Source organism: Microcebus murinus, chromosome 1, assembly GCF_040939455.1.
Source record: "Microcebus murinus isolate Inina chromosome 1, M.murinus_Inina_mat1.0, whole genome shotgun sequence".
In the NCBI taxonomy this organism is placed as follows: Eukaryota; Metazoa; Chordata; class Mammalia; order Primates; family Cheirogaleidae; genus Microcebus; species Microcebus murinus.
In genome coordinates, this window is record NC_134104.1 from 90,953,638 (window position 1) to 90,976,440 (window position 22,803).

Genomic DNA, 22,803 nt, shown 5'->3' on the forward strand with positions numbered 1-22,803 from the left:
TAGATATTACTACTTAAAGAACCCATAAGGCCGGGCGCGGTGGCTCACGCCTGTAATCCTAGCACTCTGGGAGGCCGAGGCGGGCGGATTGCTCGAGGTTGGGAGTTCGAAACCATCCTGAGCGAGACCCCGTCTCTACTAAAAATAGAAAGAAATTAATTGACCAACTAAAAATATATATACAAAAAACTAGCCGGGCATGGTGGCACATGCCTGTAGTCCCAGCTACTTGGGAGGCTGAGGCAGGAGGATCGTTTGAGCCCAGGAGTTTGAGGTTGCTGTGAGCTAGGCTGACGCCACGGCACTCACTCTAGCCTGGGCAACAAAAGTGAGACTCTGTCTCAAAAAAAAAAAAAAAAAAAAGAACCCATAAAATATGTTTGTTTAATTCTCCATTTATACCTACCCAATTCCTTAATGAGGAGTTCAAAGTAAACAAAGGAGTTTAACTGCACAGTGCTTAGAACTTGGTATCTGATTGCTGCCCATTTATCTATGAATTAATGATGCCATAAAGTCATGCCATTTAAGAAACCCAGAGAGCCTCTAGGTTACATTTTTATGACTGTACATTATCACCATGATACCATGAATAAAATACAACCTTTTAATTATTCAGGGCAATGCAGAATGACTAGGTCTTGAATCACTGATCAGGTTCCCTGTAAATTACCAGTAGAGGTTAACAAGATTTTTAAAAAATCAATAATGATACATCTGGATACAACAGAAGATTGAAGGCCAGTTTTGCAGTCTGTTATTTTATTGCACAGATTTCACTTAAAGAACAAAATGCACCATCAGTGTTTGGAGAGTTTGGGGTCTCAGATACTGATATACCATCAGCGTTTACACCCGTAAAGCCAAATTCAACAGTACAATTTATGTTAAACAGCATCACTTCAAGACGGCTAACAGAATGAAAATAGAGAGAGAAAGGGAAAAAAGCTTTAAAAATGTAAGTTGAAGCATAGGAAAATGTAGTATTAAAAACCATATCATACAAATCCGAAAACCAAAAATATCTTGTGGAATGTCTGTTAAAGTTATACTCACTTGTACTGTTATTTATTGCATAATTGAAGTCTAGTTGGTTCATTTCCTTCATACAGATGAATTGAGAATTTCAGGAAAGCCATGGTTATAAAAATGATCAATCTTGAAAAAGTATGTACAGATAAAATGTAAAATCACAAACTAAAAAATATCCCCACCCTTGCTCTCAACTTACAAAAAGGAAACTTTCCCATGGAGAGAAAGTTCCAACGATTCCCCTCCCTCTCCCACCCCATGTCCCCAGTTCTATCTTTTTGTATCTCCTGTAAGTAAATGACCTTGTAACTGAAGAGGGGGAGGAAACAGAGAGGCATCTTTATGAGGCTCCCATTGTCATCTGTAACAGTTTGAAAGTGTCTTTTATTTCTCTTCCCCACCCCCACCCAACTCAGCAATGTTTGCAAGACATTTAAAATTTAGAGAGAAACAAAATATATACACATAATCTTTTTAATAAACAACAAAGGAATGCCCAAGAAAAGAGCTAATAGTGGGCAACGCCATGAGAAATATGTGAGGACATTATATGAGCTAGACGTTTCTTTTTAGGCAACCAAAAGATGGGGGAGGGGGTTAAGACTATGAGATGCCAGACAGGATGCTTTTCTAGACCTTTGGCTTTAGAGCCTGGCAGAGGAGTGGGCTTTCCCCCACTGTGGCAAGCAAACCTAGGGCCATAGGCCCAGTATCGACAGCACCTGCATGGGCGGCCTGGCCGCCCTCTTATACGTGGGCACTCTTGGCGTGAGTCGGGGAGCTGGAGCCCGACGAATAGTAGAAACGGGGATTTTCACCAAAGGCCTGGGCGTCCCCGGCGCAGCAGACGATGACACAGCCGCCCACGAGGCACAGCACGGCACCAATCCAGCCCGCGTACAGGGAGTAGCCGAAGCTCACGATGGTGGTCTCACGGTGGGCACACACAGGGAACCAGATGGTGGCGACGATGGCACAGAGAGCTGTGGAGACACGGAGAGAGCCGTGACTGGCGTGCCCACCACACGCCAGGCCAGCGGGCAGGCCCACTCACTCCGGGCACACACCCGCCCGGCTTCCAACCAGCTCCTGAAAACGCTGAGACACAGCTGTGCTCCCTGGGCAATCTGAACCTCCAGCTTGGCATCTATAGAACAAGCCGACTTAACCCTTGTGTCAAACTGCTGGGTTCTTATTTTTTTCAACAGGTGGCAGCGGACACAAAAGAACTCCAATGTAAAAACCGAGAAATAGGCGGGGCGTGGTGGCTCACACTTGTAATCCTAGCACTCTGGGAGGCCTCGGTGGGAGGATCGCTCAAGGTCAGGAGTACAAAACCAGCCTGAGCAAGAGCGAGACCCCATCTCTACTAAAAAAATAGAAAGAAATTAATTGGACGAATAAAAATATATAGAAAAAAATCAGCCGGGCATGGTGGCGCATGCCTGTAGTCCCAGCTACCTGGGAGGCTGAGGCAGGAGGATTGCTTGAGCCCAGGAGTTTGAGGTTGCTGTGAGCTAGGCTGATGCCATGGCACTCTAGCCCAGGCAATACAGTGAGACTCTGTCTCAAAAAAAAAACCTAGAAATAAATCATTTAAGTCCAAAAATATTTGTAGTTATAATTCTATAATTATACTTACCTAATTGTATTATAATTTTCTCTTTACATGTCTGTTTCTCATTCCAGGCTCTGAGTTCCTTGAAGGCAAGGGCCGTGTCTTATGTCTGCAAACTCAACATTTACCTCAGTGCCAAGCACCTAGTGTTTGGTTTAATGTACACTAATTGAACGACTGAATAAGCTGAGCTACTCAGAGGTGAGAAACAGGATGGTGCCCACCTCAATTTTCCACTCTATTTTTTTCTTAATTTGGTCAATGCACGTTACAAAAGCCTGGAGAAACTATGAAATCTCTCTTGCTGGGGTGAACATGGCTGGACATCAGTGGAGTATCAGACAAGAGTATGAGTTTGTATCATGCTTTTCACAACCACAAAATCCCAACACAAAATCCCAATGGGTAAAAGAATTCACCCATTCAAGGGTTTTATGGTGATGATATTTGTTGTGAGGAGTCAAAATGGTAGAACTGTATTTATCGTCCTGTACCAATCAGTCTAACCTTCCGATTGGTTTACATTTTATAGAATAAGATAAGAAATAGCTTCTATGTCATTTAGTTTTTCACCTCTTTAAAAGCAAAGTAGCAAAACAAGAGCAGGTAGCAGCCTATAAAGACTTTAAAAATGTTTTCAAACCTCTAGACTACCACTGCCAAATAGAGTAGCCACCGGCTACAGGGGGCCATGGAGCATATGTCATGAGCGTAGTGAGATGAAAAACTGAATTTTGAATTTGAATTTGAATTTGAATTTGAATGGCCACATGCAGCCAGTGCCTACTATACTGAACAACGCAGTTATAGACAAATAACTCCATAACTTCCTTTAAGTTGAGATGGCACATTAAAGTTGGCAGACATAAAAATAACAGTAACAATGAGGTTTCCAATTGTTAACCATAAAAGCCTTCAGCGAATTCAAAACAAGGCATTGCATTGCCAGTCTGGTGTTTGCCCTCCTGGGGTACCCTTGTCACTTCCAACCCAGCAACTTTTTCTGACTTCTCATACTGAGTTAATTTCTAACTTACTCCCTATACCCACAGAGAAGAAATATACTTTTTCTTTAACACAAGCACTCAAATCTGAACTGAAAAAAAGATTTGTCTTACCCATTTTGAAAGACCTTTTAAACTATCTCATTGCATTTGTGTAGCTTACATTTTTGTTGACACCAGACTAAGCCCATCCCACAAGCTGAGTATAGAGACACATAAATAGATGTGATTCCTGTCCTAAAAAATATAGATCCCAGGTGGAAGTCAGAAAGAATAGAGTGAATTTGGGGGGCTCTGAATTGCCCAGATTGGCTTTCTAACGGCCAGATCAACTCCATTAATTGTGTAAAGATTATCTAAGAAGGTAAAATCTATCTGTATGCTAATGGGTTCCTTTTTCTTAAAGAAGTAAGCACAATCATACCAGCTTCTGTAATATTTTCTTATGAGATACCATGAGAAGATGTATTAAGTATTCCCCTTCTGTGAATAGAATGTTCAAGAAGACTAGTACTTATCTGAGTCTTCCCTTTCCAACCCGGGGCTTTGAAAACCTCAGATATTGCAGAAAGTCTTTTTCTTTCTCTTCCTCTGGCCACAGATTCCAATCAGGCAGTTGGGAGAACTGCTTGGCTATTATCATAGTCATACTTTTTTTTTTTTTTTTTTTATTTCGGCATATTATGGGGGTACAGATTTTAAGGTTTCAATAAATGCCCATTTCCCCCCCTCCCCCCAAAAGTCTGAGTCTCCATCATGACCATCCCCCAGATGGTGCACATCTCACTCATTATGTATGTATATACCCGCCCCCCTCCCCCCTCCCACCTCCCCAATACCCTATTACTGTAGTACCTATGTGACCACTTAGGTGCTACTCAGTTAATACCAGTTTGCTGGAGAATATATCTGGTGCTTGTTTTTCCATTCTTGGGATACTTCACTTAGTAGTATGGGTTCCAGCTCTAACCAGGAAAATATAAGATGTGCTATGTCACCATTGTTTCTTAGAGCTGAATAGTACTCCATGGTCATACTTTTAACAAAGCACAGAGAAAAAGACACACCTTTTTCTCTATCAGGACAGACATCCTCTCCTAGAGTGTTTCAGCCAAAGAGAATTGCTAAACATTCCCCACAGTGATACAGAATCTAGTGACACGTCCCCACCTAGACCCCAAAAGTGGACATTCATTCTGCTATGGGCAAAAACAGCAACCTAGCAAGGCTTTCTAAGCACCAGGCTTGTTTAGAGGAAAAAGGGGAGGAGTGAAAAGCTGAATTCTATAGCAAAAAGAGATTTAATTCCCAAGCAACTGATTTGGTTCAATCTAACCAATTTTTCCTATAAACAATTAACTGGTTTCAAAACAGTTCATGGTTCAAATTAAGTTTTATATTTTCAATTACTTTGTATTTACACATACAGCACATACACACACATACATGCATGAAAGCATTCCTCACCTCTAATGTAAACCTAACTTGACTTTCGTATTTGGTTTAGATTTCATAGAATAAGATAAGAAACTGCCTCTAAATTCATTTGATTCTTCCTCTTTTCCTAAGCAAATAATAAAACAAGGCTATCAGGCTCAATATCCCAAAAGTAACCATCAGTCTTGGTTTTGAGTTTTTTGAGGGTTTTGAGTTTTTTGAGGGTTTTGTTAGATTTTATTCCAATATAATTAACTAAAAAAAGGAAAAATCAGAAAAATGTCTAAATATTTATCCAATGACTCCCACAGGGCTGAATGAGTGAATGGGTGGACAGATGGAAGGATGGATGAGACAAAGTCTCATTTCAATTCTACTTTCCACACACTAAAACTGACTTCCAAAATCATAAAATCTTATTGTGACTTTAATGCACTGAAAGTCACAAGCTCATCATTTACCTCATTAAAGATTTCCTTCTTTCATAATTCATGCAAAATGAAGCAAATGAGTACCAGCAGGCTCTTTACTTCCTAGTAGACAAATGATCCCTGGGTGGAATTCCTGTGGCTCTCAAAGATGAACCACATCAAAACCACTAAAAAATGACAGACTACCACACAACATGAAAGGAAATGAGAGGCTCACTGGAAACAGTGACCTTTGATTGAACTCAAAACGAAAAATGTTTAGAAACCAAAAAAGGAGAATTTACTCAAGTTCACCAATGGTTTGAAGGAAGAAAGGGATATGTTTTGACTGGTAAAGTTAAAAATGCAAGTCAAATCATTACTTAACTTAAAAAATGTGAAATAGTAATAGAACTGGCAATAATTTTTGGCTTTCTTAAAGACACAGAAAGCCTGTTACATTTATTTTTATTTGCAGATTCCCCCCAAAAAAGTTTCAAGTGGTTCTCTTAGTTATTAGGGGAAAATAAAATGTTTTTCTGAAAAGTCATAGTTACCTTCAGTTAAAGAAAATTGAAGAACTATAAAGGGAATTGGGGTTATTTTCTTTTTGCCATCATCAGAATTTATTTTTAAATTAAGTCTCTAAAAACAAGACAGGATAATTTTAGCACTCAGATTTTTCAGTCTCTTTCTCCTCTTTTACCTTCAGAAAGATGTAGTAGTTAACTGCACAAGGGCAGGGGGTGTAGGATCTGTCATTTTTGGGGGAAAATGGAAAGTAAAAATTATGGATATTCTTAGCTAAAAAGGAGGAAGAGGAGAAGGAGAAAGAGAAGGAAAAGGGGGAAAGGGAGAAGAAAAATTCACCATGTAGACACAGATTCACCTAGACTTGATCCTCTTGTAAGTAGGATTCCTTGTTCTTCAAAGAATAAAATTGTTTGCCTCTTTTAAAACCAAGTTTCAAATAATGTAATACAATATGTTCTTTAGCTGGTAGGATACGCCCTTGATAAAAGTTAACAATGATCTTGATGTGATTAAACACAGAAAATATTTGGGAAGGTAATTTTCTTTATTTTATTTTTTATTTTTATTTTTTAAGAAACAGGGCATCTAGCTCTGTTGCCCAGCCTAGAACACAATGGCAGGATCATAGCTCACTGCAGCCTTGAACTCCTGGGCTCAAGGGATCCTCCCACCTCAGCCTCCCAAGTAGGTGGGACTACAGACATGTGCCAGCACACCTGGTTAATTTTTTATATTTTTTTGTAGAGATGGGGATCTCACTATGTTGCCCAGGCTAGTGTTGTACTCCTGGGCCCCAGTGATCCTCTTGCCTTGGCCTCCCAAAGTGCTGGGATTAGAGATGTGAGCCACTGCACCTGATTTAGAATGCAATTTTAGAGTAATGAAATGGAAGTGTAATTTTTAATCTCTTTAGAGATTAAATGACACATGATAATATATGGAGTTAAATAAATGTGAGGAAGTTAAAAGTGATACAGGTGTGTTTGACTTTGAGGGTAACTACTGAGGAAGAGAGAAAGAGAAACAGATACACACGCAAGAGACAGAGAAAGGACAAGATCACCAGACTCTGATGTTTCTTCCTTTCTCCAATGAACACCTCTTTTTTCAGGCTTTGTCACTTTCCTCTGAAAGGACTTTTAAAAGCACCATTTCTAGCACAGAGCAAAATTGAGATTTGCTTTAAAAAAAATCCAAGGACTGGAAGAAATGGAGACTTGGAAAGATGGAGCATATAATCCATGAGTGAATCATTACAGAGAAGGAGTTTGGGTTAGGGGGGCAGTCATTACACTATTCTGTCTAATTTTGTATAGGTTTGAAATTTTCCAATTTTTAGGCTGGGATCAGTGGCTCATGCCTGTAATCTTAGCACTCTGGGAGGCTGAGCGGGAGAATCACTTGAACTCAAGAGTTCAGGAGCAACCTGAAGAAGAGTGAAACTCCATCTCTACTAAAAATATAAAAATTAGGTGGGCATCATGGCACATGCCTGTAGTCCCAGCTACTTGGGAGGCTGAGGCAAGAGGATCTCTTGAGCCCAGGAGTTTGAGGCTGCAGTGAGCTATAATGACACCACTACACTACAGCCCGAGCAACAGAGAGGGACTCTGTCTCAACAAAAAAAAATTTTTGAGACCTCCTTCATCTAACATTTTACAATGCATTGAACACTGTCTTCCACAATCAATCCTATCATAACATATGACCTAAGTAGCAATTAACTTTAGCTTTTCACAAGAAAGCCAGTTAAGACAACAAGTAATGAGATTTCTAATAAGCTACTGGTTGGAATCACATTTATTTGTTGTTTTCCTATCATTTGAAACTAAAAACTGTTTTAGTTTTTTTTTTTTAATTTGTCATTCTCTAAAATACTGACTTAAGAAAACACAGCTACAATCATCAAATCAATGGAATATTTGAGTACATTATTTTCCTGGCCTGATATCAACATTTTTCCCTTTTCTATTCCATGCATTATTATCATTTTTTTCTATAGCCCTTTTAAAAAGGCAGCCTTGTCGTTATTTGTTAATCTTTTTTAATGACGGAATTTAGACACAGGAGGAACTCATAAAGCATTTAGTGCCTCGAATTTTACTGATGAAGTCATTTTTAGCCACAATCATACTAACATGCCACATCCTTTCCACTGTTCATATGAAGTTTTATTTAGATTAAGGCCTTGTTTGTATAAAACTAATGAGTTCAGAGGAAGAGTTTTGTAACTGTGCTCTTAAAGCCCTGGGACTACAGGCATCCCACTGGGAAGCATCCAAGGACTCCTTTTCCCTGTAGGACATCGGATTCTGGGTGCATGACAAGTTCAGTCTGTTCCGTATTTGCACCTACCCTGTGACTTACTGCAATTTCACTATTAACCTGGAAGTTCTAAGATAAAATAACTTTTCCCCACAAATAAGGAAGAAAAAAAGATGACAGTATTCCACTTAGGACGTACACATCCTTATGTTCCATTCCCTATCACAACCCCTAAAAATACCCAAATAAAGTATTTTCTAGCTTGTAGCAAGGTGAAAATGAGACTGAATCAGAACTAAGATTCAGGGTTTTCAGTAGCGTAGCCTAATGTAGCCTTTCATAATGGAATAAGCAAAAACTCTATCGATCCCCACACTCTGATTTCTATAAAGTAAACAAAGGAAATATTTCCACTAGGCCAGGATAAAAGGTGGTATTTCCAAAAAAAAAAAAGGTTATCGTCTTTCCTTACCAGCTTCGTGTGTGAAGGTGACCCTTCAGAAATCAGACATGATTAGAAGAATATCCATTGCTCTCTGGGTTAGGTCACTATTTCCTCTAACCAACAATAGTAATAAAAATAGCAACCATTTATTGAGCACTTACCACGTGCCAGATGTCATGCTAAATAATTTGCATACATCATTTCACCGATCTTACCAACTTGTGAAATAGGCATTATCGTTCCCATTTTGTAAAAAGGATCAGAACATTAAATAACTGCCCCAGTTCACACAGCTAGAAAGTAGTAGATTCTAGATTCAGTACGGTTGGGTCTGACTCCAACTGATAAGATGAAACAATTCAGGGCACAGGCATCTGCTGCCTTGTCAGGGACCCTTGAAAGGCCACGAACAGAGTAGCTTAGCCTCAGATGCACCCTGATCTAAGGATCCTGCTGCTCCTGGTGCTACTCCTCTGGCTTAAGAAGCCAGCAGCATCAGGCTCCTATCTCTTCCCTCACAGCAGGAGCCAAATCCTCACACCATTAAGCCTAGACTGCTGAGAAGATAAAGTTGTACGACAGACAATTTTTTTAAGCTTTCAGAAAAATAATTACAGGTTTTCAGGATCAGGAAAAACTGAGGTTAATTAATAGTGTTCACAGTTTTCATACCAAGACTAGCTATAACGCTGTCCAGTTCCCAGGCCCCTGAGCCCCAGGGGTGCCTCACCCCCTTTACTCAGCAACCACACCTCAGCTGGAGCCCCATTCGGTGACCCTGGGACCCAGCACAGGCCCACACTGGCTTGTCCCCAGGGAGCGGCAGAAACCAGCCCACAGCAACACAAAGGGAGCCTTCTCTCTCTCTTGCTCCTCCCACCCACTGCCAACAGGGGAAGACAAGGCACTGGGCTCTGTGGGGAGAGAACCTAGAGGAGATCGCAGGTGCCACACTTGAGACAATGAGCTTTACATTTCCACAGCTAGCTCGCTCCAGCCAAAACAGCAGCCAGCCACTGAGAAATAAATCCAGACAGGAGCAAAGAGGAGGTCGACAATATCAGAAATGCAAAGCTGACCAGGGGCCATGAGGGGGCCCCTAATCCCATCCAAATGGTGAGTGTCCAGAAAGGTGCAGCCTCCTTGGTGGGGCTGGATCACCTGATGCCCTGCTTCCCCCACGATTTCACTCCAGGCAGGCAAATAGGGACTGAGGGACTCACGGCCACCACCTGGCCCCAACTGACCTTCCTCATCTGTGATTCTGTCTATCTACACCAACCCGCTTTCAAAAGATAAAGAAAAACTAATTCAGCTAGGAAATTTCAAACCACTGGATGCTTTTTTTATTTACAGACAGGATCTCTCTCTATTGCCCAGGCTGGAGCGTGAGTGGCACTGGAGTGGCACGATCATAGATCACTCACTGTAGCCTCAAACTCTCAAACTCCTCAACTCAGATGATCTTCCCTCCCCAGCCTCCCATGTAGTTGGGACCATGCCTAGATGGCTTTTTAATTTTGGTAGAGATAGAGTCTCACTCTGTTGACCAGGCTGGTCTCAAACTCCGGGCCTCAATCAATCCTCCTGTTTGGCTTCCCAAAGTGCTGAAAATACAGGCGTGAACCGCTGAGCCCAGCCTCCTTTTTTTTTTTCCTCTTTCTTTCTTTCTTTCTTTCTTTCTTTCTTTCTTTCTTTCTTTCTTTCTTTCTTTCTTTCTTTCTTTCTCTTTCATAACCTTGGTTATTCAACTAAACAATTCAGTTGTTTTTAGGGGTTTCTTTTTAAAAACGAATTCGTCTACATGTTTGTTTTTGTGCCTCTATTTTCCACTGGGTTTGTTTATTTTAATATATTCTCTTACTTGTGGAAACTGTGACTGTCATATGGAAGGACAGAATTTCTCAAGAAGAGCACCTAACACAACAGGCCCATCTTTTGGCTCTGCCATCCTCAGTGACCAAGAGAGTCTTCAGGGGCTTCTTCGAGAACGTGAGGAAAGTAACAAACAACAGCAAGTGTCTAGGGTGAGAAGGGTTCACGTGGGTTCTGCAAACCCAGTTGACTTTTAGAGCTTTGGCTTCCCATTGGAAAGGGAACTGAACACAAAGATCTGATCACAGAAAAGCCCACATGAGGGAGGACCTGTGAGTTAGATAGATAAAGCACAGGACACTGGTTATGTGTCTCATGTGTCATGCTGGCACACAAATTCTTTGTGGCTGTAATCTAAATTTCCATGCCCAGATTCTTCTTTGGAAATTACAGTGGTTTTTTCATTCCTGTTACACATACTCTCTCTCTCTCTCTCTCTCTCTCTCTCTCTCTCTCTCTCTCTCTCTCTCTCTCTCTCTCTCCCCCTGAATTCTCCATGGCTTCACAAACCCTTGCAAACCTCCATCCCTCTGCAATTCTGGGAAATGGCACCCCCACCTCTCATATCCCCTCACCTCATGGGTGTCACTTTGTGGGAGAAGGCTCCAGGTAAGAGGTGACCATCACTAAGTGGCATTGATCCACACAGACCCCTCCCCCTTCCTCCTCAACCACATGATCTGATGTGCCAATTTAGGGATATGAATTCCTTGTTTCATGAGAATGTGACTTTATATCTAACCCATATACAAATCAGTTTCCTCTCACTGATATATGTACTTTGCAACAAGAGCTGCTCTTCTTATAATTCATATCCTCTATTAGGATTTAGAATGCACTAATAGAATTAGCATACAAGAAAAAAATGGAGAGAAATGAAATCCCTAAAGAGATTCCATAGGTTGTTAAGTCAAGCCCTGTTTTGTTGTTTGTTTGTTTGTTTGTTTGTTTGTTTGTTTGTTTGTTTTGAGACACAGTCTCACTCTGTTGCCTGGGCTAGAGTGCCGTGGCGTCAGCCTAGCTCACAGCAACCTGAAACTCCTGGACTCAAGCAATCCTCCTGCCTCAGCCTCCCAAGTAAATGGGACTACAGGCATGTGCCATTATGTCCAGCTAAATTGTTTCTATATATTTTTAGTTGTCCAGTTCATTTCTTCCTGTTTTTTTAGTAGAGACACGGTCTCGCTCTTGCTCAGGCTGGTCTCAAATTCCTGAGCTCAAACGATCTGCCCGCCTCAGCCTCCCAGAGTGCTAGGGTTACAGGGATGAGCCACCACACCCAGCCAATCAAGCCCTGTTTTGTGCAGGTGTAATCAGCAAAACTGAACGAGCACATGCCATTTCCTTGGCCTGGACTGTCTTTCCTGCAATCCATGAGCTGACCACCTACCCTTCAAGTCACAGGCTCTTCCTTCTCTGGGTTCCTCTGCTCTGGAAACTCATTGGAAATTCATCCAGTCTAGGTCAGGTGCCTTCCTATGTGTGTGCACAGCCCATGTGTCTTTGCTGGATGAGCATACACCACACTCTATGGAGATGGCCAGGCACACTCAGAGCAGAGCCTGCCTTTCCCCCAGCACCCCAGGGTCTACCACGGAGCCTGACCCAAGTGCCCAGGGAAGGCTTGCTGAGTAAACGACAGAATCCTCACCTGGTGACCCTCTACACCTTATTTTTCTCTCACCCTCCTCTTTCTCTATTATTTCTTTATAAATTAATCGAGGTTCTCAATCTTGGCTGCACACGTAGGGAGCTTTCAAAAAATATCTTTGCCTGGTCTGATCCCCAGAAAATTCTGATTCACTTGATTTGCTGTGGGACCTGGGCATAGGTGTGCTAAAAGGACTTCCACCATGAAGCCTGAGTGGAGAGCCACCATGTAGGTATCTTCTGTCTTTCTCGTCTTTCCCTTAGGTATTTCTTATCCTTAAAATATTTTTCTTTTTAAGCTAATTTTCAAGTTCAGTGACCCCCACCCACCCCGCACACCAAACATCACTAATCCCTCTGCGTGAACTGCTTGTGAAATACAAATATGGCTTGTGGGGGTCCCTGCCCCAGTGGAGTCACTCAGCTCCCTTTCACATTTCTCTTGAACTCGATGAAGCATCAACCAACCACAAGATCTGAGATCCACCAGGTTCACTCAGAGGCAGGGTGCCGTACAGAAAGCTGTCTTACCCAGCAGAATGAGCATAACACCAGCCAGCTGGGCTCGCCTGTACTTGGCCACACCAGGCTCGTGGCCCATTCGGATGCAGGGGAGAACCGTCAGCAGCAGCAAAATGGCCGGCAGCCCCAGTACCGAGGCGGCAATCATCAGGGCTCGGCAAGCCTGCACGTAGCCTGGGAACAAGAGAGCAGACAGGAGGGGGTTAAACCATGGGTCCTCTAGTTCCTCAGCCCTGCCTCATGGGAGTTCAGCACCACCTCCCTTCCTCCCTCTTGCCCCATCTCAGGACTCATGTGTCGCCCAAGATCACTAAATCACTAAGCACCTTCAACTTTTGAAGCAACTCAGTAAGAAGAAAGGGGTCTGGAGAGACTAAATGGGGATCCCCAGTTTAGACCACTTGGCCAAGCCTCCAGGACAGAGGGGCCAAGAGCCCATTTACATTATTATATCACCTTGTGAACATTCAAATGAAAACTCAAATCTTCCAATGTCTTCTGTGATGACATATGTTGGTTACAGTCTGCTACTGATATGCTCTACTGGTATGATCTTGGGCAAGTTATCTAACTGCTATGTCTTCCTTTCTTCATTTATACAGTAAAAATAATAATAGTACCTACATGTCTCTAATAGAATTCTACTGAAGATTAAATCAGTTATTTCATGCAGTGCTTAAAACAGTGCCTATACTAAATACCCAAAAAAAAAAAAAGGTTAACTATTATTATTGGTGTTAATAGTCTGTGTCTGTGCAGTACTTTTATCTCCAGGTGTACTGGGTGATTTTGTCCTAACCATGTGGTTTTAATTCACATTGGGTATGAATCATGTATGGCCCTAACCTAGACTAAGCCAAGACTCAGGCTTCCTCTCTTTGCTATCTCCCGAGAGGCTGCTGTCCTCAGAGATCTTGCCCCCTGTAGAGGGCTGGGCTCCATCTCCTGCCTCACCCAGAGTGCCCTGGGAATGCGTCCCCAACTGCCCATCGTCACTGCTTAACAGACATCTCTCCAGCCCTGGACACTCCTGGAAGGCAGATACCTGCCTGGGTATTCAGGGAGTTAACACAGTGCCCACAATAGATCATGAAAACAATTACGAATGAAGGAATAGTGAATTGCATAATAAAAGAGTGGAGCAAAACTAGCCGAACTTTATACTGTCAAGTAAAATGCCAAGTAACGACTTTATTAAGAAACAGAATACAATATGTGCAATACTTATAAGGAATAAATCTGACAAGATGCTAGAATTTCACAGACTGAAATTTATTGTTTCCTTTTTAAATGTAATGTTTCTCATTAAAACACTCTCCCCCTCTTAAAGAAAAAGAAAAAAACGGTTGCATTTATTACTCTCCCTTTTTAGCTCACAGGGTAAGGCAGAGTTAGTGGCAAAGCCAAAAAGTTAGCCCCAACTTCTTCCTCACACACCAGGACCCTGACTTGTGCACAAAGACCCAACTTCAACATCGTCTTTTAGCAAGGTATGTTCTGCCAGAACTCAGACTTCACAAGGGTCCTCTCCCAACCACTGCCCATCTCAGCTCCTTCAGAATTAAAGATAATCAGTCAATCAAGTATCTGCTAACTTGATGACCCCCCAAACAGGAGCCACAGGAAGTCTGAAGCTCAGCCCCTGACCCAGCCCTATGCTCTTGAAGCTTGTGGGAGAGCCAGCGTCCACACAAAGGAGGCAGTCGCTAGCAACAGAGGTTCTGAAACTCATAGCACTGCTGTCCACGTGCTACAGTGCCAAGACCATGTCTGTAAATCAGAAGATGGAGACTGAGGATTGTTCCTGCCTCCACCCAAAATATGAGGGACAAGACAGTAGGAAATTAAGCCCTCCTTAAAATCCATTGCCCTTTGAGGGATGGTCATTGTTCTCTGAAAACAAACCTTTTGGGGCTGAATGCTCAATCAACTTCAGGGGAAGGAAGCAAAGAGTATGCTTCAGTCAAAGGTCCCTACAAATACCATGCCCAGCTTTTAATAAAATATTATAGCTACCATTTATGGAGCATACACTACATCAAAAAAGGTTGAATTTCTTATTTAATTCTCAAATAATTGAGAAAGGTAGGTAGTTGGTTTGATTTTAACTTTTAAAAGAAGACAACTGGGGTTCATTGAGGTCAGTAATTTGTCCCAAATCACCCAGATTGTAAGCCCTAGACCCAGGAGTCTGACCCAGGACAATCAACCCAGCATTAATTGAAACTGGATCCAGATCTGGGTTCCCATGTCTCTGTCCTTCTGAAAGTCCAAAATGAAGAAAAGGATAGTGTAGGGCAAGTCTGCTAAGCACCGTCTGTGTGCAGGAAGCCGTGCTGGGTCCAGAAGAGGATGCAATGAGAATAATAGAACACCATCTATGTATGTGAGGAATTTAAAACGTAGTGGGAGACCTTGACTCACGAACCATGAACAAAAAACAAGATGAAACGTGCCCGGAGGGGGATAAGAAACAAGTACTAAGGCAGCAAGGAAGAACACGGGGGTTCATTCCCGCTGCGAGGACTGCAAAATAGGGGTCACTTCGGGGAGTCTTAAAAGGCGAGCAGAGTCTCTCGTGAGGAAAGACCGTTCTGGGAGAAGGCCCAAAGTGGACGGCTCCCAGACTGGCAGCTTCAGGGCCAGAAGGTCTCCTCATCTTCAGGAAACGGGAACATGCTCTTAAATGCACACGACTCACAAAGACCAGGACGACAGAAGGCAACCTTGTAGGAGCCAGGGAGGGGATAAGCCTTCTGGGCAGGACAGATTCCCTGCAGAAAACTCAAGGGGGTGCCCGCGACCTTGCCATTTACCCAACTGGCCGTGATTTAAATCCGAATCAAAACTGCAACTGAAAATGAGGCTCCCAGCCAGCTTCGGGAAAGGAAAAGTCCTGTCAGTTCCTCCTGCAATCTGAGACGTGGCTGGGGGGATGGGTGAGGGACCCTCAGCAGCGTGCTGCGTCTCCCCAGGGGTCTGCCTGCTCTTCCTAATCCATCCAGGGTGGCATGGAGCGAGAGACAGACGCATCCGCAGCTCCGCGGTGGGAAGTCCCCCACGCAGCAGACGGGGGCTGGGGAGTGGGGGTGGGGGCGCTAGGAAAGCTAAGACAGGCCTTGGAATGTGTGGGAACCAACCCTCTGGTTTGGTTAACTGGGCAGCCCAGAGACGTCCTTGGAAGTGAATCGTTCAGCTGCCAGTTGGGCAGAGCTAGGAGGGCCCTAACCTAGCCAGGGCGCCTCGGCCATCCCACTAGGCCTGGGAAACAACCTGAGTCTGTCCAAATCCCCCGAAAGTTGGCATTTCACTCTTTTCCTTCTCCCCTCTGCGGATGGAACATAACGGGAAAGAAAGCAAGGCCCTGCGGGAGGGGGAGGCCGGCTGGGCAGGGCAGTGCGGTACTTCTGGTCAGTTGACAGGGGGGAGGGGAGGATGGCAATTAAAATGGACTGTGTTCCTACTAAGTGTCTATGTCTCAGTTCATTAAATTCTCAAGACGAGTTGGCTAGTGTTACCACTGGCTAAATTACCACTATTATCTCAAACTTCAGATAAGAAAACCGAGGCTGAGAGAGGATAAGTTCAGGGCTGCCTAGTTCTTCTACTAGTTGGGGCTGGGTGTGTCAAAACCATGCCCAAAGGTCTTCGAGCCCCCAAAATGTTTCTATGAACGCCGTCTAACCTAGAGGACACGGGTTTAGGAGTAGCCTCTTGCAAGGGCGGGGTCCTTACCCGGCAGAATGAGGATGTCCACCAGAGGCTTGCAGTGGTACAGCCCCGTGGCCATGACGCAGTCAGCCCACAGCCCCTTGGAGCCAAGCTCATCCAGCTTGCGGCAAGTGGGGATGGTGTAGCCGCAGGTCACCACCCAGTCATTGGTAGATGTGGTCACGATAATGCCAATCCAGCCCACGAAGCTCGTGACGAAGCCCACCACCTGCAGGCACGTGGCCACCATGGTGGCCGCCCGGACGTCCCCGCGCCCCGTCCCTTACGGCTGTGCCCGGCCTGGGCTGGACAGCGCCTGCCCTGGTACCTCTCGCGAGCCGCTGGCGGGCGACGGCCCGAGGCGGGACAGTGGAGGCGGCGGCTGGCCGCGAGAGGCAGCGGGCTCAGCTGCGACCGAGCAGGGGCGCGCGGCGAGGACGGCGACGGGCGCACGGCGGGACAGCCGGGACAGCGACGCTGCTGGGCAGCGCACCCCCGCCCCCTCTTTAAACCGCGTAGCCGCGGCCGGCGTGCGCCAATCGGCGACAGCCCCGGGTCGAGCCGGCCAATCCCGGGCGGGGTCCGAAGCGGAGCGCGGAAGGGAGCGCGGGGAAGGGAGGGGGCCCGCCGACCGCCCCGCCGGGAGGGTGGCGCTCGCAGTGCTGGAAAGTAAAACAGTTTGGAGAGCGCAGAGAGGGCGCGCCGGGCGCGAGTCCCGCTCTGCTGCGCATTCCTGCTCTCCTCGCGGCCCCGCTCTCACCTGTTTCGCTCCGTCCCTCCTCATCTTCTCCCCACTCGCTCTCCCGCGCTGCGGCTGCGAGCACTCCCACGGGCTCCCGGTGCGGGTCCCCTGCGGCCCAGGACGGTAGGGCTGATAACTGCCCGAGGGACGTGAGTCGCTCAGCATGCCATAGTTATTAGTAGAAAGAAAACGAGGCCTTCCCGGGGTCGAAAATCATCCGAGGCACACAGCCACAGTAAGGGTGACAACAATAGCGACTCGCCTTTGTCGAGCTGTGTTACGTATTATGCAGATGTACTTAATTCTCATAACCTTTGTGGTAGGAACAGTCATGAGTTACACGTATCCAGCATAGAGAAACAGCGTGAGAGGTTAAGTCGCCCAAGCTCACACAGCCGGGAAGGGGGGGACTCCGTGGGCCCTTCTCATCCCCTCATGAACCAGTCCTGGGAACATGCCCTGATTATGGGTTTCTGAAGATTCCTACAGGGCTCCTGTGTCCCATTTCTGACACATTGAAAGCTAGACTTTGGCTCACTGTAAATAAGTTAGTATCTGGGTCCCACTGAGAAAACTGCCTAGCGCACAGTGGGAGCTTAGTGTAAGCTATTGTCATCACCGTCAACATCTTCAAGCCACCTTCTCCTCGTGCATACAAGTAGGCCCGTCATCTGCACCTGTTTATCAGGCGGAGCCGTCCTTCTTGGGCTGTATTTATATTAAACAGTTTTAACTCCCTTTGAAACATTTGGCTCATCTTATTATATACCTCTAAATCCTCACCAATCATGAGATGCAAAGGTGTGAAGGATTTCAGCAAGAGCACAAAAACTTCCTGCTCAGCGTTCTAAAATCTAAGATGTGGATCATAAATCATATTATGCTGTCGGTGCAAGTCACCATGTCTCCTAGGGAAGTCTGGCCTTGAGGAGATAGTTACATTTCCCTGGAGATCCCAAAGAAATCAAGTGTACAAACAGAAATGCTTCAGTAATACATGGCAGAGTGTCAAGTACAAGGGCCACCTAACCACCCTGGAAGCTCAGTGATTAGGAAAGAACACAGGCCAGGCTGCCCAAGTTCAAATCCTGGCCCCAGCACTAACTAGCTGTGGGAGCAAGGTACTTCATCTTTCTTGGCCCCCTTTTCTCATTTGTAAAATGGGGATGGAAATGGTACCTACCTCATAGGTTTCTTGATGATTCTGTGAGTTAATATACATACAGAGCTTAAAGTAATGTCTGCTACAAAGTTTAAGTGCTCAAAAGACCCAGACCACTACTATTATAATATGACTTTTCAGAACTCCTGCTTTGCATTCTTATATATTCACCCTATATTCATATGAGTTTGATTTATGGAAACTATTTCATAGGAATATGTTCCTTTTGTGAGTAAGCCATTGTGTTTCTGGGACATTTCATCAGGGTCTATTGACTGAATGTTTTCAGCCATCTCCTTATAACATAAAAAAGTAGTTTTTGTACCAAGTGCAATATGAAATGCAAAACCCAAGCAACATCAACTCATTGTGAAAGCAGTTATGAAATCTGCACTTATGACTCTATTAGCATTTGACATTCAATCCATAAAAATTCAACCAATCAGAATTCAACAATGCCCAGATCAACCACAGGTCACACACAGAGGTGTTTGTAAAGCCAGATTTTAGAACTCAGGCACTAAATGGTAAAAAGAGTTCCCAAGTTAAGATTGCTATCTTGGAAAGGGACCTCCTGGGGTTCACATTCTGTCTTTACCACTTACCTGTCCCTTAACCTATAACACTCTCAGGATCTTCATCTGCAAAGTGAGAATAGTAAATGCTCCCTTAGGGGGATTGTGAGGATTCAGTGAGGTAATTTATATAAAGTGCCTGGCACTGAAGGGCACTCATTAATGTTAGCTACTGTTAGTATTAGTTATAGGCAACATAGATTAGTTGGAAACGTGAGTCGCCTTTGATAGGGAAGAAAGCTAAATAATTAGGTTATTACTACCATTATCTCATGAGAGAAATCATAAGTTCACTACCTAATTGATCCCAGCATAGACGTACAAAAGGCCACCCAAGGGAGGCCAGCAAAGGTGTAACCTGTTTGAATAAACTAATAAAGAGAGGACCTGTCCATTCCAGAGGAAGTCAGACAGCCATGGAAGCAAAGAGAAATGGGAGCCAAAAGGCAAACAGAGACGATGAGAAGCCTTCACTGCCCAAGGAGATCGTCTCGTGGCCCACAGACTCTGGGGACGCAGTGCCATTGGCAAGGGTCTCTGTAGAGTGCGGAAGTCCCTCAAGCTACATTAGCTGAGACTTTTGCTAAAATCGTCCACATTCCTTGGCTGTGACTCTACTTCCCAAGCCCTCTTTGTGATTAGGATCTGGCTTCCCATGTAGCATAACTCAATAAAGTCTACCAGAGTCCCAGGTACCCTTTTAGTTATGAGAGTCCGTCTCTCAATCCAGTAACCCCCAGATAGGTGCCAAATGTGGGTCCCCAGACCACCTAGACAAAAGCTTTCTCAGTTAATTTTCTCTCAGAAAACTCTGCCATGCCATCTCTTCATAAATCTACAGTGTATAACAGATCTAAAAAGGTACAGCTAAGATCTAACTTCAGGTCCTCCAACCCTAAGTCCAATATTCTTTCCATTATGAAAAATGTGAGAAGAACCATATACTCTATGGCTCGAGCATATGTTCCTTTATTTTATTCTTATTCAAAGGTATTTGAAGGGGTGGGGGCAGGTTAGAGGGCTAGTTTAGACTCTAAAACCCAGATGTGTAGTCAACAAAGGAAAAGGTCTGGTTAACTATTCTTTTACTATTTAATTATTTACTTATTTATATGTTTGTTTTAGATCCAGGTCTCTCTCTGTTGCCTAGGCTTGAGTGCAGTGGCAGCGCAATCACAGCTCACTGTAACCTCAAACTCCTGGGTTCAAGCCATCCTCCCACCTCAGCCTCCTGAATAACTGAAATTACAGGCATGCAATCTTGATACATTGCCCAGGCTGGTCTAGGACTCCTAACCTCAAGCAATCCTACTGCCTCGTGTTGTTCTACTATTTACGCCTAAAAATAATCAATCAAACTAAAGTGCTATTCAGTTAGAGCGCAAACGCATGTTGCAAGGCAAATGTGTTTGCTGGCAAGCATCAAAAGCCCACACTGAGAGCAAAGCTTGAGCCAAAGGAGTGGGCTCTCAGCGACTACTAGTGGTTGTCTTTTATCATTGCATCACTGGTAAAAAATTTTTTCAGTGTAAAGGGGGCTGTGACTTGTACAGAAACATGATTAAACTTAACTTCACATATTCCGAATGAATGATAACTAGACTCACCTGGCATGTCCATTCCTCTGTGAAGGCTTTCTTCATATATTAAAAACAGATGCATCTCTTTTGGAAACCAAACACTGAAAACACAGGGCATACATGAAATTACTTAGGTGAGAGTATTCATTTAAAAATCAAGTACTTTTACTAGGACCTCTTTTTAAAGGATAAATTCTTCTGGTGGATTTTAAATATTTGATAATACAAAAAGTCCACACACACGTTTTTAGAGATATTGTAGTACAAACTCATAGTGTAAACAAGTGTATCAAGCATAGGCTTAAGAGTTTGAGGTTGCAGTGAGCTATGATGACGCCACTGCACTCTAGCCTGGGCAACAGAGAGAGACCCTGTCTCAAAAAAAAAAAAAAAAAAGGCTTGAGAAAAGGACATACCCTGTAAGTTTAGGGGGGTTGTTTATTTTCTTCATCACTGAAACCTGAGAGTGTGACACAGTGCCTGGCATACATGAAAGCACTCAATATGTATCTGTTGAATGGAACTGTTTAAAGGGCAGAGAGAGAGAGAGAGATGGAATTTGAAAGCCTCCAAGTTTCACTAGAATAAGATCCGAAGACACCAAGCAGAAGAAATTAGAAGGTGAGGACTAGAGCTGGTCTAGGGAGTGGGTTAGAGGCAGAGCATAGCCCTCTGTAGTCTCAGGTACCCACCTGCTGTTCCTAGTTAGGCGAAGCCTTCTCCAACAGAAGGGTGTGTACTGCTCGGGTCTCAAGCAGAGAAGTCTCTAATTACCAAATATGCCAGCCTCAATCAATATATCTCCACCTTTACAATTCACTCCCATCTAGAACTTCAAATTCAGCTACTAGAGAAAAAATTGTCTTTTCAGAAGCCCATTTCTTCACCTTCAGAGTGCAATTATATTAATAATATTAATACCATTCCTTCAGAGGCCATTTTATTCCAATTTCCCTACCTTCAGCTTGTAGATAAAGCAAAATCATGAAAAGCTTTTACCTGGAGTTGTTGGTTTGAATCTTCTCAGTGTGTTTTCTCTCTTCTGTCTTCAAACAGGCAATTCTATGTACCCACTTCTCACCAGAAGTCTCAGACTACATTATATGACATCATGTCTAACTCAACCTATGAGATCATACTTCCTGAAGAATAGTAGAAGTCCTAGCCAAAACTGCAGATCACATTTTCCAAAAATATAATAGTAATGAAAAATGATGTAAGTACTGAAGGTAAAAATAAAATAATCTAACTAAAAAGCCAATTATTAAATTCTCTCTCTTAGAAATTAAGAGCAAGTGTTTCCATGTAGCTACCTAGGACATGGAAATACAGAGGAATTTGTCCAGCTCTAAGTCTTTACTGAAAAATATGAATTACAAAATGATCAAAACAATCATGTATCCTCTTATTATTCATTTGCTATATAAAAATCATAAATTTCATAAATAAAAATCTTAAATTATGTTGTCAATACTATACTGTTCCATTTTTTTAAATGTCTAGAAGATAAGCCTAATCTCTATCATGCCAATTGTATTCTTTCTCTTTTTGTTTCTGACATAAATAGAGATTCTATTTTATTAAATTATCCTGAATGGGAAACAGTCTTGGGAACCAAGATCCAAGGGAGGCTTCAGAGTAAGGTAGTTAAGAACCCTGGGTTAGGATCCTGGTTCCATCACTTACTAGTTGTGTGATCTTGGGCAAGTTAATTAATCTTTTTGTTTTGTGATTGTGTTTAGTAACTAATATTCTATTTCCTGCCAGTAAAGTGATATTAACAATAGTAACAATTTCATAATAGCTGTGATAATTAAATGTGTTGCTATATGTAAAATGCTTGAAGTGGTGTCTGACACATAGTGAGTATTCAATAACTATTACCTTCTTTATCAGTTACTGATATATCAATCATTTTGTTGTAAGCCTATTGTTAAATGCAATCATAACCTTAGTATTACACAGCAGTGAAATTCAAAGTGTTTCCTAATCGGGTTGTGCATGAATAAGAATTCGAAAAGAAAGCAAATGTCACCTGTCCTCCAACTATGGGATAAGGACTTTTTAACAGCTAAGATATTAATAATTCTAGCCATGCCTCTCTCTTTGCCATTAAGATTTAATAAGTAGATACAATTCCTTTTTATAATAATTCCACTGATAATTTTGCAGAAATTAGCTTGGCCACTGGAGGGCTCTCACAGTCTCCCACGAATGCTAGACAAAAGTAACGATAACTTT

General features: G+C 43.3%; 1 protein-coding gene across 1 annotated transcript; it reads right to left on the bottom strand.

Annotated features, from left to right (window-relative positions):
- Positions 1-745: 745 nt before the first annotated feature.
- Positions 746-16,980, bottom strand: CLDN11 (claudin 11). Its single transcript, XM_012779281.2, has 3 exons — positions 16,528-16,980; positions 12,802-12,966; positions 746-2,015 (listed from the first exon to the last, which is right to left on the bottom strand). Exons 1-3 carry the CDS (start codon positions 16,751-16,753, stop codon positions 1,780-1,782), a joined length of 627 nt encoding a protein of 208 aa, XP_012634735.1. The 5' UTR covers positions 16,754-16,980; the 3' UTR covers positions 746-1,779.
- Between the last annotated feature and the right edge of the window lie 5,823 nt (positions 16,981-22,803).